We start from the raw sequence: 18,967 nt of genomic DNA on the forward strand, positions 1-18,967 counted from the left end.
GATATTATATTATAGTTTTTAAATACATGAACAGTGGTTTAATAGGTAGAACTCTTGTTAAGCGAGAAGGTCGCAGGTTTGAATCACGACTGGGCCTGAAGTGTGTGTGTGTGTGTGTGTGTGTGTGTGTGTGTGTGTGTGTGTGTGTGTGTGTGTCCACGTCACATGTCAATCATAGAAGCTGTAAAACGCAGTTCTATCCGCGTTGCATTTGCTTGCGTCTGTCGTGCGTTTGTTTACGTGCGACTGCAGTTGCGGCGCGTGGCCGGCAGGGGGCGCGCTCTGCGGGACGGTGTCGATGAGAGGCGGAGAGTCTCACGGATGAGGAGAAGTCACCTGTCCGCGGCAACCGCTGCGACACGAACACCTGGATGAACCCGTGGACGAACAGCTGGGCGAACAGCTGGATGAAGGCGTGAGCGGCTCCTCTCCCTCGCTTCCCCAGCGAGTGAGCTCCTCGCGCTCTTGCCGTCGCTAACCGTTAGCCTGCTAACGCTGTGAGTGCGTGCTAAAGCTAGCCGGGGACGAGAGAAGACCGTCTCTTTCTAAACAACCCCGTTTGTTTGTTTGTTTATTTGTTTGTTTTGTTGACGTGACGATTGTCGCGGAAGTGTCTACCCCGTCAGCAGCCGCCGCCACGCTCCCGGGGCGGTGTGCGCGGCGCCGCGGGGCTGACGGGAGCGCGGTTACGTCCGTGTGTGCGCGTCACGCCGGACTCCGTTGGAATAATTGACATTTTGAACGTTTGACTCACTCGTCGCCGATTCACACGCGCCGCCGGAGAGAAACACGCACCGCACGGTGTTCACTAAACCCTCCCGCGTAATTCGGCGTGTGTGCGACCCGTCGCGGGGACTGTGTTTAGCCGCCGCAAGCTGCGTGAACGTGCGGTCGCTGGCTCGTCTCCGCCCTGTGTTGACAGCCGCGGGAGGGGGCAGAGAGAGGCTGGTGTGGACGCTGGACGTCCGGGCGTCCAGGTGAGGGACTCAGGTGACCGCGGGAGAGAGAGGACGGTCGGAGCCGGTCAAGCTCCACGCCGACTGGACGCTCCCCTCTCTGGTCTGCAAGCTTCTTCCCCATCCCAGTGTTTTGATTCCGGTGTCAGTCTCACGTGAAGCTCTCAAATTGTAAACACAGCCGTCTTCATCGCGACCGGTGCTCCGCGTTATCTGGTGACCGTGTTATCTGGTGACCGTGTTATCTGGTGCCATCGTGACTCACGTCAAATCGATTGTAGCTGAATAGATAGATAGATAGATAGATAGATAGATAGATAGATAGATAGATAGATAATTACTGTATTCATCCCCGAACGGAAATTGTTTTGTTGCAGCAATCTGGTACATACGAATATTATAAAATAGAATAGAAATAAAAGTAAAAAATACAAATATCTGGGTATCAGACATAAAGTAAAACACAAAACGGAACATGGGCACTTAGAAATAAGCAGGAGATAAATAGTAAGGTGCAGTGGCAGAGCCATTAGAAGTAGGCATTATATAATAATATAATATTATATTATAATATATAATTGTATAATAACAATAATACAGATAATAACAATGTTCAATAGTGTATAATACTCGTGTATAGTACTACTAATAATGGTAGCAATAATATAGCAATATGGTAGCAATAAAATAACAAACAATAACAATATATATATATATATATATATATATATATATATAAATACGCACCCAATATTCTATTGTTTTAAAGGTTTTAATTTATTTCCTAAAACGTATGTGTGCAATCAACAATTTGTCCACAGTTCCTGCAGCACAGGAAATACAGATTTTTAAAAAATGTCCAATCAAATCTGTTTCTATTTCTAGAAATATAAACACAGACATGTGCGCCTCCTGGTGGGAGGAGTTTGTAGGAGGGCGTGTCCGTCAGTAAAGTGGGCGTGGTCGTCAGGTGGATCAACTTCTTACAGGTGTGACATAAAAAAAAAAAAAAAACTTTATAAGATCAGTTTGACGCCATGTTTTTTACTCTTTAGTTTTAAAACTAATGTCCCGCCCACTCACAGTGGCAGACGGTTTAAAAAAAAAAAAAACTTTAAAAATAAATGAGTTTTTCTCCTTTTTTTGTCGTTTTGCCGTCCGTCTCCGTCCTCCCAGGTTCCTCAGGACCAACATGGCCGCCCAGCCGAATCCCCCGTCCGTCCTGCGGGAGTTCTGCCCGCTCTACTACCTCCTCAACGCCATCCCAGCCAAGGTACCGGTCCCAGCCGGCCCAGAGCCCAGGACCAGGTTGAAGGTGACGGTGTTGATGGAAGTGTCGGTGTGTCCGCAGGTCCAGAGGGGCTTCAGGTCCGTGGTGGTCTACCTGACGGCCCTGGACAGCAGCAGTGACTTCCTGGCGGTGGGCAGCAGCATCGGGATGCTCTACCTCTACTGCCGCCGCCTGGCGCACATGAACAAGTACAGCCTGGAGGTCAGAGCTCTTCTTCTGTGGTGTTTTCAACACTTCCAAGTAGAACCAGAACACAGTGACACACTTCAGGCCACGCCGGTGCTGCAGGTTCTGATTCTGGGCTGGTTAGATCAGTGTTTTTCATAAAATGTTAAACTCTGCAGCCTCTATCAACAATATAAAGTCTTTCTCATCAAAGTTTTATCAACAGGAATCCAGTAAATCCAGAAAGCAAGGACTTTTTTTAATAGTGCCTCCCTCAGTGTGAAACCTGGACCTGATGGATGAAGAGCTGAGATCCTGGTTTTCAAAAACTTCTCCATCACTGTCACTGACACAGTACTTTGATACAAGATGGTAGCAGGAGGTGGAGATGAACCACACTGACGTCTGTCACTTTACATTTCACCGGCAAAGTTCTGTGCTGCCCTCTAGTGGTGAAGAGTATTTATACAGGATTACTCTGCAACACACTGTCGCTGTGAGAGCAAAGGTTTTATTTTAGAAAATAATGTGGAATTGGATAATTTCCCACGGTTCAGCTGACGATCTGGAGGAAACACCAGAGGTTGAGAAACTCTGGTCTAATCTACACGTGATGGTGATGCTAGTTTGTTTTTTGTCTTTTTTGTAACTTTCTCTGGATTCGTTCGGTGCTGCTGGTGGCTTTGGGGGCAGTTTTTGATTGTAAAGTGTTGACGGGTTCAAACTGCAGGAAACACTGGGAGACGATGTGACGGTGAAGCTGCTCAGCTGGTGTGGATGAAGTACTGGTGCATAGTAGAGGCCTTACATTGGATTCTGATTGTGTACTTACTGTAGGACATAATGTGTGTGTGTGGGGGGGGGGGGGGTGGGGGGGGGGGGGGGACTGGCCCTGATAATTCATCTACGACCTCCAGATGTCACTTTATTGACCCGTAATCTGAAATTATATAGAAGAAGATGCTCTATAATCTGGATTAGTGGAGGTAAAGGCCCCGTGTACAGTTTTTTCCAGTACAAAGGTACTATTCTTTTATTGTTTCAGAAAAGTTTCCCCACATTTTGAAAATGACATCCGTTTACATGGGCTCATCAGAAATGCTGAAAACAACGCAGCTTTGTGTGTCTGCAGTCGCCCTTGTACCTGTTACCGTGACAACACCAGAACATGAAAGCTCACTGTGAACATCAAAGCCGTGGATCATGTTATGCCTTGTTAGTGAACATGAAAGGCCTGGGATCATGTTATGATGTCATGTGAACATGAAAGCTTTGATGTCCGCAGGTATAAAAGCCCACGAGGTTCCAGAGGTGTTACAGATCGATACAACATTGCAGTGGAGAGCAGTTTTACGAATTTTACGAATTTTACGAGTTACAAGTCAAAACATGTCGCAGGATTTTACTTCAGGAATGGAAAGCGCACAGCAGACGACTGCGGGACGCAGTTGTGATGCAATCAAACAATTGAAAAACGAGCTCAGCTTTTACAGAACGTTGAGCAACGACCAGATGGAGAAATACATGAAGCTCTGGCGTCGACTAAGGAGCGTGGAGGAAGACCGAGAACAACTGGCCCAAGCTCTGGAGGGGTCCAAAGGGGACGTGGAGGGGGAAGTGGACACTCAGGGGGAGGACAGAGTTGAAGACGGATCGGGAATGCACTGCCAGTGCAAGAAGGATCTGGGCCAGCTTCCTCCAGTCGTCTGCAGCTTGAAAGACGATGAGAAGCTGCTGAAAGAGAAGGAGGAGTTGAGCAGCCGGGTCGGAGCTCTGGAGACCAAACTGGAACAGTTGGACTCTGAACTCCAAGACAAGGACCAACGGCTGAGAGACAAGGACCAGGAGGTTCAGGCCTTGGAAAAGAGTCTCCAGTCACAAAGTGAAGAACTGGAACTCAAGGAGACCGAGTGCGAGTACCTCAAAAAGGAACTGAAGGACGACGCAACGATCCACTGGACCAACCTGGAGATGTACGTGAGTCAAATGGAGAGGTCCAAGGCTGAGGAGGAGAGGTCCAAGGCCCAACTGGTTCAGGCCTTGGAACAGAGTCTCCAGTCACAAAGTGAAGAAACTGAGCGGAAATTGAAGGAAAGAGACGACAAAATCAATGAACTGTCGTACGCCTTGAGTCATCAGGCAGAGCTGCACAAGGACTACATAGAGGTCAGTGTCACCAACACTCACGAGCTCGAATTGGAAGTGGAAACCCTCACGAATGACCTGGAACTCAAGGAGACCGAGTGCGAGGACCTCAAAAAGGAAGTGCAGGAACTGAATGATGGTCAAACAAACATCAGGACCAACCTAGAGATGTCCCAGGATATACTAGAGAAGGCCAAGGCTGATTTGGAGATGAAACTAGTACAGTGGCACCTTGAAGTCCAACACAAGGACCAACATCTGAGAGACCAGGAGCTGAAGGTCTGGGCCTTGGAAAAGAGTCTCCAGTTAGAAAGAGAAGAAAATGAGAGGAAGTTGCAGGAGAAAGACGGCAAAATCAATGAGCTGTCGTACGCCTTGAGTCATCAGGCAGAGCTGCACAAGGACTACATAGAGGTCAGTGTCACCAACACTCACCAGCTCGAGTTGGAAGTGGAAACCCTCACAAATGACCTGGAACTCAAGGAGGCCGAGTGCGAGTACCTGAAAAAGGAACTGAAGGACGATGCAACGATCCACTGGACCAACCTGGAGATGTACGTGGGTCAAATGGAGAGGTCCAAGGCTGAGGAGGAGAGGTCCAAGGCCCAACTGGAGAGGACGATGGAAACCAAGCTGAAGGAAGCAGCTGAGGAGAAATCCGCCCTGCAGTCTGAGTACGAGGAGGAAGTCCGTCAACTTTCTGCAGTCGTCTCAAGTCTGAAAGACGAGAATGAGAAGCTGCTGAGACAGAAGGAGGAGGAGGTTCAGGCCTTGGAAAAGAGTGTCCAGCTAGAAAGAGAAGAAAATGAGAGGAAGTTGCAGGAGAAAGACGGTGAAATCAACCAGCTGTCGTACGCCTTGAATGAGGCAGAGCTGGGCGAGGAGATGCTCATAGAGGAATGTACCACCAAGAATCACGCGCTCCAAGTGAAACTGGAAACCATCACAAAAAGGGTGGACAAGACAATCACGCTACATAGAGAAGAAACTGAGCAGATGTTGAAGGAGCGAGACGACAAAATCAATGAGCTGTCGTACGCCTTGAGTCATCAGGCAGAGCTGCACAATGGCTACATAGAGGTCAGTGTCACCAACACTCACCAGCTCGAGTTGGAAGTGGAAACCCTCACGAATGACCTGGAACTCAAGGAGACCGAGTGCGAGGACCTCAAAAAGGAAGTGCAGGAACTGAATGATGGTCAAACAAACAGGACAAACTTAGAGATGTCCCAGGATATACTAGAGAAGGCCAAGGCTGATTTGGAGATGAAACTCGTACAGTGGCACTTTGAAGTCCAACACAAGGACCAACATCTGAGAGACCAGGAGCTGAAGGTCTGGGCCTTGGAAAAGAATCTCCAGTTAGAAAGAGAAGAAAATGAGAGGAAGTTGCAGGAGAAAGACGGCAAAATCAATGAGCTGTCGTACGCCTTGAGTCATCAGGCAGAGCTGCACAAGGACTACATAGAGGTCAGTGTCACCAACACTCACCAGCTCGAGTTGGAAGTGGAAACCCTCACAAATGACCTGGAACTCAAGGAGACCGAGTGCGAGTACCTGAAAAAGGAACTGAAGGACGATGCAACGATCCACTGGACCAACCTGGAGATGTACGTGGGTCAAATGGAGAAGTCCAAGGCTGAGGAGGAGAGGTCCAAGGCCCAACTGGAGAGGACGATGGAAACCAAGCTGAAGGAAGCAGCTGAGGAGAAATCCGCCCTGCAGTCTGAGTACGAGGAGGAAGTCCGTCAACTTTCTGCAGTCGTCTCAAGTCTGAAAGACGAGAATGAGAAGCTGCTGAGACAGAAGGATGAGGAGGTTCAGGCCTTGGAAAAGAGTGTCCAGCTAGAAAGAGAAGAAAATGAGAGGAAGTTGCAGGAGAAAGACGGTGAAATCAACCAGCTGTCGTACGCCTTGAATGAGGCAGAGCTGGGCGAGGAGATGCTCATAGAGGAATGTACCACCAAGAATCACGCGCTCCAAGTGAAACTGGAAACCATCACAAAAAGGGTGGACAAGACAATCACGCTACATAGAGAAGAAACTGAGCAGATGTTGAAGGAGCGAGACGACAAAATCAATGAGCTGTCGTACGCCTTGAGTCATCAGGCAGAGCTGCACAAGGACTACATAGAGGTCAGTGTCACCAACACTCACCAGCTCGAGTTGGAAGTGGAAACCCTCACGAATGACCTGGAACTCAAGGAGGCCGAGTGCGAGGACCTCAAAAAGGAAGTGCAGGAACTGAAGGGCGATGCAACGACCATGAGGACCAACCTGGAGAGCACCAGGACCGACCTGGAGAGCACCAGGACCGACCTGGAGAGCACCAGGGTGGACCTGGAGAGAGCCCAGGCTCAGCTCCAGCAGGTGAAGGTCACTCAGCTGGAGGAGGCCGGGGAACACAAGTTTGTCCTGCGGTCGGAGTTTGAGCAGAAGGTCAGTGAGCTCAGTTCAGAGGTCAGCAGTTTGGAGGAGGACAAGGAGAAACTGCTGAAACAGAAGGAGGAGGAGGTCCAGGCCTTGGAAAAGAGTTTCCAGCTAGAAAGAGAAGAGAATGAGAAGATGTCTGAGGAGAAAGACGGCCTCCTCGATGAGGTGCTGCGGGTCTTTGAGAAGCTGGAACAAAAGTACTGCGACCACATGGACGACTGTGAGAGCAACACCCGGGACCTGGAACTCCAACTGTTGACTCTCCAAGGTTCCTTGGACATATAAGAGACTGAGTCCAAGGCTGAGGAGGGTTAGGGCTAGGGACTTCCTGCAGTCGTTTCTACAGACCTCTGTCTTGGACCTCTCCTCCTCAGTCTTGGACCGAGAGGTCCAACATTGAGGAGGAGAGGTCCAACATTGAGGAGGAGAGGTCCAAGACTGAGGAGGAGAGGTCCACGACTGAGGAGGAGAGGTCCACGACTGAGGAGGAGAGGTCCAAGGCTGAGGAGGAGAGGTCCACGACTGAGGAGGAGAGGTCCAAGACTGAGGAGGAGAGGTCCACGACTGAGGAGGAGAGGTCCACGACTGAGGAGGAGAGGTCCAAGACTGAGGAGGAGAGGTCCACGACTGAGGAGGAGAGGTCCACGACTGAGGAGGAGAGGTCCACGACTGAGGAGGAGAGGTCCAAGACTGAGGAGGAGAGGTCCACGACTGAGGAGGAGAGGTCCACGACTGAGGAGGAGAGGTCCACGACTGAGGAGGAGAGGTCCAAGACTGAGGAGGAGAGGTCCACGACTGAGGAGGAGAGGTCCAAGACTGAGGAGGAGAGGTCCAAGGCTGAGGAGGAGAGGTCCACGACTGAGGAGGAGAGGTCCACGACTGAGGAGGAGAGGTCCAAGACTGAGGAGGAGAGGTCCAAGACTGAGGAGGCGACCGACACTACCGACCGATAGTACGATAGTAGAACCACGGATCCAGGAGGACCGATGTGGATTCCGTCTTGGAACAACGGTCCAGCTCTTCACCGTCTCACAGATTAATGAAGGGGGACGTGAGTTGGACAACTCGGTCTACATGTGTCTCGTGGACTTGGAGAAAGCGTATGTCCCCTGAGAAGTCTTGTGGGAGGAGCTAAGGGAGAGCTGGGTCCCCTTAGAGACGGACCTGTTCAGGGTGGTGCTGGACTCCACCAGGACTCGTCCACCGGGGACGGAGGAGGGACGGAGAGGCGGACCACAGGTTGAGACGGACGGCTGCAGTAAGGCAGAGCAAGGCTCCGTTTCCCGATCGGTCTACATCCCCACCCTCCCCTCTGGTGACGGAGGACTGGTGACGGTGTCCTCCGCAGTCCGGCGTCCATCGGCGTGTCAAAATAAAAGCCTGGTGTAAAGTGTGAGCAGCTCAGTTTGACCCTCCTGATGATGGATTATCATCAACAACAGCAACAACAACGTCCTCTTTTCAACACTCGTCCTCCTACGTCGGCCTCCTCCACCCTCCATTGCTCCGCCTCCCCGGACTTCTTCACCTCCACTTTTTCTTTTCCACAGTCGCAAATAAATGTAAATGTAAATAATCGCTTGTTCCCGTGAGTTTGTTTGTTTTTTTTCTCTGTTAAAAGAAGAAATGTGTCGTTTCCTGCCGCGTCAATAAAGTTGAGTTGAATTGAATCTCTCGGAGACGGAGAGAACGACGGGTGGAGAACACCGCCAAGTCATCCAGGAGAACTGGGATGGAGGGATGGAGTGAAAGAGGGGAAGAGTTCGGGACGAACTGTTGGTTCAGAAGGAAGAAACCCCCAAAGCTAGTTTGTAGATTTACCGTATTTTCTGGACTAAATCAAACTTTTTTGTTGGCTTTTTTGGCTCCTTGTGTGATTTATTTATCAAACTGTGTGTTTTAATCACTGGTGGGAAAGGACTTTTATTTTTATTTTTTATATATTTAAAAAGTGATTGTGAAATCTGTGTGGAATCAGTTGCTTCAGGGAACTTTTCCACTTGTGAGCAGAAGAAGATCGACACCAGAAACTCAGACGATCAAAGGCTTCGTCCGCATTTTACAGCAGGATGATTTAATCCAGTGTCTTTGGAAACATCTGGAGTCACACCACCTGAAAATGTTAAAATGTTAAACTCTGTAGCCTCTATTAACAATATAAAGTCTTTCTCATCAAAGACATCAAAGTCATTGTCATCAAAGACATTAAAGCAATTCTCATCACAGTTTTATCAACAGGAATCCAGTAAATCCAGAAAGTAAGGACTTTTTTTAATAGTGCTTCCCTCAGTGTGAAACCTGGACCTGATGGATGAAGAGCTGAGATCCTGGTTTTCAAAAACTTCTCCATCACTGTCACTGACACAGTACTTTGATACAAGATGGTAGCAGGAGGTGGAGATGAACCACACTGACGTCTGTCACTTTACATTTCACCGGCAAAGTTCTGTGCTGCCCTCTAGTGGTGAAGAGTATTTATACAGGATTACTCTGCAACACACTGTCGCTGTGAGAGCAAAGGTTGTTTTTGAAAAAACTGTGAAATGTGATAATTTCCCACGGCTCAGCTGACGATCTGGAGGAAACACCAGAGGTTGAGAAACACTGGTTTAGTGGAGATTTAACTTTTTTTTGTTCCTTTGTTTTTTTTTTAGCATTACACAACTTTTACAGTCTGTTGTCATTAAGCTGTGTGTGTGTGTGTGTGTGTGTGTGTGTGTGTGTGTGTGTGTGTGTGTGTGTGTGTGTGTGTGTGTGTGTGTGTGTGTGTGTGTGTGTGTGTGTGTGTGTGTAAAACAGGGAAAGTGCGACGCCATCACGGCTGTGAAGCTGCTCAGCTGCTTTGACGACCTGGTTGCCGTGGGAACCGCTTCAGGTCGCGTCGCCGTCTTTCAGCTGGTGTCGCCACTTCCTGGCCGTAACAAGCAGGTCAGACAGTCTCTCTCCTGTCCGTCTTCGTCTCCGTCTCCTGTCTCCGTCTCCATCTCTGTCTCCCGTCTCCGTCTCCTGTCTCTGTCTCCATCTCTGTCTCCCGTCTCCGTCTCCTGTCTCCGTCTCCGTCTCCCGTCTCCGTCTCCGTCTCCATCTCCCGTCTCCTGTCTCCTGTCTCCGTCTCCGTCTCCTGTCTCTGTCTCCATCTCCTGTCTCCTGTCCCCGTCTCCATCTCCGCCCCCCCGCCTCTCTAACGCCCCCCGGTGTCGGTCTGCAGCTGCGGCGTTTCGACGTGGTCGGCCTCCACAAAGGCTCCGTCACGTCTCTGGCCTGGAGCACCAACGGCATGAAGCTGTTCTCCGGGGACGACAAGGGACGGGTGGTGTTCTCCGCCCTGGACCTGGACCAGGTGACGCCACGGGACGCGTGGGACCATCCACGGGCCGTGACACGCCTGTTGACCGCGTGGTGTGTGTGTGTGTGTGTGTGTGTGTGTGTGTGTGCGCAGGGTGTGTGTAAGCCGGTGCTGCTGCTGGAGGAGTCGTCGGCCGTGGTCCAGATGGAGTACAGCCACCAGGTGCTGCTGCTCTCCACGCTGCACCGCTCGCTGCTGCTCTGCACGCAGACGCAGGAAGTCCTGCAGCTCGGCGCCAAACCCCGCCACAGGTACGACACGAGCGGCGCTGAACGCACGGCGTCCGGCGTCACCGTCTGACCCTCCCCCTTGTTCTGCCGTCCCGCTGCAGCAGCGGGCGGTTCGGCGCCTGCTTCCTGCCGGCTCTCTGCAAGCAGAGCGACCTGCAGGCGTTCGCCGCTCGCCCCGGACTGCGGCTGTGGCGCTGTGACGTCAGAGGGCAGGTGGAGGAGACGCGGCAGTTCAAGCCGCTGTTCGGCTCGCAGGTCTGTGTTCGTCTTCACCGGAGGAGGAGGAGGCGGCGGCTCCGTCCTCCTGACCTCCTCCTCCTCCTCCTCCTCCTTGTCCCCCCCCCGCTGCTCCTCCAGGTGCCCCAGGTGGAGCTGTTTCCTCGCCCGGGTCCCGCGGGGGCGTATCGCCCGTCCGAGCGCCAGCTGGGCCTCCTGGCCTGCTTCCTGAGGGACGGCGTGATCCTGAGCTGGAACGAGTACAGCGTCTACATCCTGGACTGTGTGAACGAGGTACGCCGGCCGCCTAGCGCCGGCTAGGACCGCCGGGTAACCGTTGGGTTAACCGTTGGGTTAACCAGGGGCGTTTTGGTTCCAGCGCCGCCTCGCGCCGCCGGGTAACCATCGGGTAACCGTCGGGTAACCGTTGGGTTAACCGATGGGTTAACTGGGGGCGTTTTCGTTCCAGCACCGCCTCGCGCCGCCTAGCGCCGCCATCGGGTAACCGTAGGGTTACCGTTGGGTTTATCGGGGGCATTTTGGTTCCAGCACCGCCTCGCGCCGTCGGGTAACCGTTGGGTTAACCGGGGGCGTTTTGGTTCCAGCGCCGCCTAGCGCCGCCTCACCTAGCGCCGCCGGGTAACCGTCGGGTAACCGTTGGGTTAATTGGGGGCGTTTTGGTTCCAGCACCGCCTAGCGCCACCTTGCCTAGCGCCGCCATCGGGTAGCCGTAGGGTTACCGTTGGGTTAACCGGGGGTGATTTGGTTGCAGGTGGTGATCGGAGCGCTGGAGAGCAGCGGCGACATCGTGTCGGTTTCGTGCTGCGACAACGAGATCTTCGTCCTGAAGGGAGACCGAGACGTCATCCGGCTGTCCCACAGCCCCGAGGGGCTAGCCTCCAACCGTCAGTAACTCGTACTAGCGCCGGTACGATTGGCGCCGACGGCCGCGAGGGGGCGTGTGTCTTGTTTGACGTGCTGCCCGGTGGTGTCCCCCAGTGTCGGAGCTGTCGGTCCGCCTGGCCTCGCCGCTGACCACGCCCGCCGTCCTGCAGCCCACCGGAGCCGTGGAGACGGCCCAGCCAATCAGGACCATGGCCATCATCGTGGAGGGCGGCGGGAGGGAGGAGGGAGGCGGCGGAGAGAGGCGCCGGGAGGAAGGAGCGGCGGAGGAGGAGGAGGAGGAGGAGGAGGTGGAGGAGGCGGAGGAGCAGCAGGAGGTGAGCGATGACGCGTGTCAGACGAGGCCAGACCCAAATGTGTATACAGTCGTCAGTAATTATTATATATTTAAAGCTGCAGCCACTGAAGACCGTAGAAAGGTCGGAGTTACGTGATGCACCTGAACGCATCGCCATGTATCCTGATGCAAGAAGTTTGTTCGCCCTGAAAAATCCTTAAATCGTCGTTTGAACGCTGCTTCCTGTCCAGGTGCGCTCCAGCGTGTTCAGCGGCAGCCCCCGCAGCCGCAGCAGCTCCGTCACTTCCTGGGACAGTCTCCATGGCAACGCCCCAACCACCACCACCACCACGCCCTCCGAGCCCAGCTCCAGGAGGTACAGCGCCCCCTTGTGTCAGGAGGAGCTGGTCGTGAAAGCCATCAGGGTGAAGAAGAGGAGGAGACGACGCCACGGTCGGCGCACACACACACACACACACACACACACACACACACACACACACACACACACACACTGACCCCTCTGGCCTGCAGACAGCAGCGGTGGGACCCCCCGCCTCTCGGAGAGCAGCTGTTCGGACTCCATGTTCGCGGCCCCCGACGACAGCTGGAGTGACGGAGGCAGCGGGACTCCGGCCAGCGACCGCGCCTCCCTGGGGGGTCTGGACCTGGACCACCAGAGGGCCCCGGAGTCCGGAGGCCCGGCGGGGGCGGGGGCGGGGGCGGGGGGGGCGGAGGAGCAGCAGCATTTCTCCGGGTCGGTAGCTCTGTCATTGGTCAGGAGGAGTTCCTCCTCCACCTCCCCCTGACCCCGCCGGTCTCCTCCTCAGCTCCTCCCTGCTCCTCCAGCTGGACGCCGGACAGACGGCCGGACAGACGGCCGGGCCGGAGACACAAGCCGTCCCCCCGACCCCCGACGTGGACCTGCTGCTGGAGTGCACCTTCTCCTACATGCACAAGTCGGAGGAGGACGACGGGCAGGAGGAGCAGCAGCCGATGGAGGAGCCAGAAGACGAGTTCCTGAGTCCTCTGATTGGACCGGAGGAGGAGGAGGAGGAAGAGGAGGAGGAGGTGCTGTTTACCTGCCGGTCAACACGTTTAGTTCTGAATTAATCATTTTAAATCTTCATCACCGTCCAACTACTAACCCAGAAATATACCTCAACCGTTCTCACAGGTCTGTAACTAAATCTCTGTGTTCTGTAACTAGTCCTCTGTAACTAGTCCTCTGTAACTAGTTCTCTGTAACTAGTCCTCTGTAACTAGTCCTCTGTAACTAGCTCCCGGTACATCATCCTCTCCAGCTGCTCCCCTCTAACTAGTCATATAGACCTAATCTCCCCTCTAACTAGTCATATAGTCCTAATCTCCTCTCTAACTAGTCATATATACCTAATCTCCTCTCTAACTAGTCATATAGTCCTAATCTCCTCTCTAACTAGTCATATAGTCCTAATCTCCCCTCTAACTAGTCATATAGACCTAATCTCCCCTCTAACTAGTCATATAGTCCTAATCTCCTCTCTAACTAGTCATATATACCTAATCTCCTCTCTAACTAGTCATATAGTCCTAATCTCCTCTCTAACTAGTCATATAGTCCTAATCTCCCCTCTAACTAGTCATATAGACCTAATCTCCCCTCTAACTAGTCATATAGTCCTAATCTCCCCTCTAACTAGTCATATAGTCCTAATCTCCCCTCTAACTAGTCATATAGACCTAATCTCCCCTCTAACTAGTCATATAGTCCTAATCTCCTCTCTAACTAGTCATATAGACCTAATCTCCCCTCTAACTAGTCATATAGTCCTAATCTCCTCTCTAACTAGTCATATAGACCTAATCTCCTCTCTAACTAGTCATATAGTCCTAATCTCCTCTCTAACTAGTCATATAGACCTAATCTCCCCTCTAACTAGTCATATAGTCCTAATCTCCTCTCTAACTAGTCATATAGACCTAATCTCCCCTCTAACTAGTCATATAGACCTAATCTCCCCTCTAACTAGTCATATAGACCTAATCTCCCCTCTAACTAGTCATATAGTCCTAATCTCCTCTCTAACTAGTCATATAGTCCTAATCTCCTCTCTAACTAGTCATATAGTCCTAATCTCCCCTCTAACTAGTCATATAGTCCTAATCTCCTCTCTAACTAGTCATATAGACCTAATCTCCCCTCTAACTAGTCATATAGTCCTAATCTCCTCTCTAACTAGTCATATAGACCTAATCTCCCCTCTAACTAGTCATATAGACCTAATCTCCCCTCTAACTAGTCATATAGTCCTAATCTCCCCTCTAACTAGTCATATAGACCTAATCTCCTCTCTAACTAGTCATATAGTCCTAATCTCCCCTCTAACTAGTCATATAGTCCTAATCTCCCCTCTAACTAGTCATATAGTCCTAATCTCCTCTCTAACTAGTCATATAGACCTAATCTCCTCTCAAACATCATCAAAAATGGTCATCTGAAGTTAACCGTCCCTGACTAGTCCCCTGTAACTAGTCCTGTCTGACCCCTCATCGGTAGTTAGTCTTCTCTGACTAGTACTCTGTAACTATCTAGTCCCATTTTATACGTCTTCTCAAACTAGTCCCCTATAGCTAGTCATTGTGTGTAGCTATGGCTAATTATTCTTGTGTGTGTGTGTGTGTGTGTGTGTGTGTGTGTGTGTGTGTGTGTGTGTGTGTGTGTGTGTGTGTGTGTGTGTGTGTGTGTGTGTGTGTGTGTGTGTGTGTGTGTGTGTGTGTGCAGGAGGACAGGCTGGCGCCCCCTGCTGGCCTGGCGGACCCCATGTTCTTCTCCACCGTCTCCACCCTGGACAGGAAGCCCAGCGTGTCCAGCGACGAGGACGGGGACATCTACTGTCACTCTGGGCCGCCGGGCCGGGAGGGCGACGCCCACAACCCCTCGTCCAATCAGGCGGAGGGGACCGGGGACGCCCCGACCGACCGAGACGCCCAGGATAAAGACCGGCACAAACCCGACCAGGTGAGGAACTGGACGCCGTGGGACTGGTGTCCCCCGGGTGGGACTGGTGTCCCCCGGGTGTCCATTGAGACTTTGTCCTCTGTGAAGTTGGCAGAGAGCTGGATGGGGTACTCCGGACCCGGCTGTGGGATCCTGAGCCTCCAGGTGACCGACAGGTGAGGCGTCCGGCCGGCGAGACCTCGTCGTCCGTCTCCACGGTGAAACCGTCCGTCCGTCATGTTGGACGCGTCTTTCAGGTTCGTCTGGTGTCTGGACTTCAAAGGGGGACTGTTCTGCAGCCCGCTGCCGGAGACGGGCCTGAGCTGGCAGCGCTTCGAGGACAACATCCACCAGGTGGCGCTGTCGCCTTCAGGTGAGGCCCCCCCCCCCCCCCCTCCCCCCTCCCCCCCTCCCCCCTCCCCCCTCCACGGCTCAACACGTGCCTCCGTCAGGTAACCTGCTGTGGAAGGTGGAGCAGAAGAGCATGACGGCGTTCGCCTGCGCCAAGGTGTCGGCGAAGGGGAAGCGTCACTGGTACAAGGCCGAGGAGCAGGCGGCGTTCCTGGCTCTGAGCGACGACTCAGCCTGGATCATCAGGACCAACGGGGACCTGTACCTGCAGACTGGTGGGTCTGTAGGGGGGGGGGGCACTGTGGCCCCCCCACAACAGTCTCCTCCTCTCCTCTCCTCTCCTCTCCTCTCCCCTCCTCTCCTCCTCTCTCATCTCCTCTCCTCTCCTCTCCTCCTCTCTTCTCTCCTCCTCTCATCTCCTCTCCTCTCCTCTCCTCCTCTCTCCTCTCCTCTCCCCTCCTCTCCTCTCCTCTCCTCCTCTCTCCTCCTCTCCTCCTCTCTCATCTCCTCTCCTCTCCTCTCCTCTCCCCTCCTCTCCTCCTCTCTTCTCTCCTCCTCTCCTCTCCTCTCCTCTCCTCTCCTCTCCTCTCCTCTCCTCTCCTCCTCTCCTCTCCCCCTCTCATCTCCTCTCCTCTCATCTCATCTCCTCTCCTCTCCTCCTCTCCTTTCCTCCCTCTCCTCCTCTCTCCTCTCCTCCTCTCATCTCCTCTCCTCTCCTCCTCTCCTCTCCTCCTCTCCTTTCCTCCCTCTCCTCCTCTCTCCTCTCCTCCTCTCATCTCCTCTCCTCTCCTCCTCTCCTCTCCTCTCCTCCTCTCCTCTCCTCCTCTCCTTTCCTCCCTCTCCTCTCCTCTCCTCTCCTCCTCTCATCTCCTCTCCTCTCCTCTCCTCCTCTCCTCTCCTCTCCTCTCCCCCTCTCATCTCCTCTCCTCTCATCTCCTCTCCTCTCCTCTCTCCTCTCCTCTCCCCCTCTCATCTCCTCTCCTCTCATCTCCTCTCTCCTCTCCTCTCATCTCCTCTCCTCTCCTCTCCTCTCCTCTCTCCTCTCCTCTCCCCCTCTCATCTCCTCTCCTCTCCTCTCTCCTCCTCTCCTCTCTCCTCTCTCCTCTCCTCTCCTCTCCTCCTCTCTCCTCTCTCCTCTCCACTCCTCTCTCCTCCTCTCCTCTCTCCTCTCTCCTCTCTCCTCTCTCCTCTCTCCTCTCTCCTCCTCTCCTCTCCTCTCTCCTCTCTCCTCTCTCCTCTCTCCTCTCCTCTCATCCTCTCCTCCTCTCTCCTCTCCTCTCCTCTTCTCTCCTCTCTTCTCTCCTCCCCTCCCTCTCCTCTCCTCTCCTCTCCTCCTCCCCTCTCTCCTCTCCTCCCCTCTCCTCTCAACTGTAATTCATTTAAAAATGTCTTTTTTTTTTATTAAAAAAAAAAGTCTGCGAGGGGGGGGACGGGGGGACGGGGGACGTCTCCTCACGGCCTCCTTGTGTCCCCTGCAGGCCTGAGCGCCGAGCGTCCCTGCGCCCGCTCCGTCCAGGTGGAGACGCCGTGTGTGTTCAGCCAGGTGTGTGTGAGGGGGGGCGTGGTCTGGGCGCTGAGCGAGCAGCAGGCCGTCTTCTACCGCCAGGGCCTGAGCAGCTACTGCAGCCTGGGGGACGGCTGGAAGTACGACACCGTCAGGTAGGGCTGGAAGTACCACACCGTCAGGTAGGGCTGGAAGTACCACACCGTCAGGTAGGGCTGGAAGTACCACACCGTCAGGTAGGGACGCTGTCACCACCCTACTGCCGTACTCCGGGGTAGATGGATGGATAGTTAGCTAGCTAGCTAGCTAGTTCTTTCTTTCTTTCTTTCTTTCTTTCCTTCCATCCTTCTTTCTTTCCTTCTATCCTTCTTTCTTTCTTTCTTTCCTTCCATCCTTCTTTCTTTCCTTCTATCCTTCTTTCTTTCTTTATTTCCTTCCATCCTTCTTTCTTTCCTTCTATCCTTCTTTCTTTCTTTATTTCCTTCCATCCTTCTTTCTTTCCTTCTATCCATCTTTCTTTCTTTATTTCCTTCCATCCTTCTTTCTTTCCTTCTATCCTTCTTTCTTTCTTTATTTCCTTCCATCCTTCTTTCTTTCCTTCTATCCTTCTTTCTTTCTTTATTTCCTTCCATCCTCCTTTCTTTCCTTCTATCCTTCTTTCTTTCTTTATTTCCTTCCATCCTCCTTTCTTTCCTTCTATCCTTCTTTCTTTCTTTATTTCCTTCCATCCTCCTTTCTTTCCTTCTATCCTTCTTTCTTTCTTTATTTCCTTCCATCCTCCTTTCTTTCCTTCTATCCTTCTTTCTTTCTTTCTTTCCTTCCATCCTCCTTTCTTTCCTTCTATCCTTCTTTCTTTCTTTATTTCCTTCCATCCTTCTTTCTTTCCTTCTATCCTTCTTTCTTTCTTTATTTCCTTCCATCCTCCTTTCTTTCCTTCTATCCTTCTTTCTTTCTTTATTTCCTTCCATCCTCCTTTCTTTCCTTCCATCCTTCTTTCTTTCTTTATTTCCTTCCATCCTTCTTTCTTTCCTTCCATCCTTCTTTCTTTCCTTCTATCCTTCTTTCTTTCTTTATTTCCTTCCATCCTTCTTTCTTTCCTTCTATCCTTCTTTCTTTCTTTATTTCCTTCCATCCTCCTTTCTTTCCTTCTATCCTTCTTTCTTTCTTTATTTCCTTCCATCCTTCTTTCTTTCCTTCTATCCTTCTTTCTTTCTTTATTTCCTTCCATCCTCCTTTCTTTCCTTCTATCCTTCTTTCTTTCTTTATTTCCTTCCATCCTCCTTTCTTTCCTTCTATCCTTCTTTCTTTCTTTATTTCCTTCCATCCTCCTTTCTTTCCTTCTATCCTTCTTTCTTTCTTTATTTCCTTCCATCCTCCTTTCTTTCCTTCTATCCTTCTTTCTTTCTTTCTTTCCTTCCATCCTCCTTTCTTTCCTTCTATCCTTCTTTCTTTCTTTATTTCCTTCCATCCTTCTTTCTTTCCTTCTATCCTTCTTTCTTTCTTTATTTCCTTCCATCCTCCTTTCTTTCCTTCTATCCTTCTTTCTTTCTTTATTTCCTTCCATCCTCCTTTCTTTCCTTCCATCCTTCTTTCTTTCTTTATTTCCTTCCATCCTTCTTTCTTTCCTTCCATCCTTCTTTCTTTCCTTCTATCCTTCTTTCTTTCTTTATTTCCTTCCATCCTTCTTTCTTTCCTTCTATCCTTCTTTCTTTCTTTATTTCCTTCCATCCTCCTTTCTTTCCTTCTATCCTTCTTTCTTTCTTTATTTCCTTCCATCCTTCTTTCTTTCCTTCTATCCTTCTTTCTTTCTTTATTTCCTTCCATCCTCCTTTCTTTCCTTCTATCCATCTTTCTTTCTTTATTTCCTTCCATCCTTCTTTCTTTCCTTCTATCCTTTTTTCTTTATTTATTTCCTTCCATCCTTCTTTCTTTCCTTCTATCCTTCTTTCTTTCTTTATTTCCTTCCATCCTTCTTTCTTTCCTTCCATCCTTCTTTCTTTCTTTATTTCCTTCCATCCTTCTTTCTTTCCTTCCATCCTTCTTTCTTTCCTTCTATCCTTCTTTCTTTCTTTATTTCCTTCCATCCTCCTTTCTTTCTTTATTTCCTTCCATCCTTCTTTCTTTCCTTCTATCCTTCTTTCTTTCTTTATTTCCTTCCATCCTCCTTTCT

General features: G+C 51.3%; 1 protein-coding gene across 1 annotated transcript in view; it reads left to right on the plus strand.

The window, feature by feature from the left end:
• Positions 1 to 284: 284 nt before the first annotated feature.
• tecpr2 (tectonin beta-propeller repeat containing 2) overlaps positions 285 to 18,967 on the plus strand; it is a gene marked incomplete at its 3' end in the record, with an annotated part of 25,185 nt that continues 6,502 nt past the window's right edge. Inside the window, exons 1-18 of the mRNA XM_080512557.1 lie at positions 285 to 415; positions 2,133 to 2,229; positions 2,308 to 2,448; positions 9,790 to 9,918; positions 10,199 to 10,330; positions 10,430 to 10,587; positions 10,668 to 10,821; positions 10,924 to 11,076; positions 11,555 to 11,687; positions 11,782 to 12,016; positions 12,234 to 12,415; positions 12,497 to 12,759; positions 12,791 to 13,033; positions 14,727 to 14,963; positions 15,051 to 15,118; positions 15,200 to 15,315; positions 15,395 to 15,568; positions 16,772 to 16,952. Of these exons, the coding sequence (XP_080368683.1) occupies positions 372 to 415; positions 2,133 to 2,229; positions 2,308 to 2,448; positions 9,790 to 9,918; positions 10,199 to 10,330; positions 10,430 to 10,587; positions 10,668 to 10,821; positions 10,924 to 11,076; positions 11,555 to 11,687; positions 11,782 to 12,016; positions 12,234 to 12,415; positions 12,497 to 12,759; positions 12,791 to 13,033; positions 14,727 to 14,963; positions 15,051 to 15,118; positions 15,200 to 15,315; positions 15,395 to 15,568; positions 16,772 to 16,952 (2,840 nt within the window). The 5' untranslated portion in view covers positions 285 to 371. The remainder of the gene's footprint in view (positions 416 to 2,132; positions 2,230 to 2,307; positions 2,449 to 9,789; positions 9,919 to 10,198; positions 10,331 to 10,429; positions 10,588 to 10,667; positions 10,822 to 10,923; positions 11,077 to 11,554; positions 11,688 to 11,781; positions 12,017 to 12,233; positions 12,416 to 12,496; positions 12,760 to 12,790; positions 13,034 to 14,726; positions 14,964 to 15,050; positions 15,119 to 15,199; positions 15,316 to 15,394; positions 15,569 to 16,771; positions 16,953 to 18,967) is intronic.

The sequence above is a fragment of the Blennius ocellaris genome (genome assembly GCF_963422515.1).
Source record: "Blennius ocellaris genome assembly, chromosome: 17".
NCBI lineage: Eukaryota > Metazoa > Chordata > Actinopteri > Blenniiformes > Blenniidae > Blennius > Blennius ocellaris.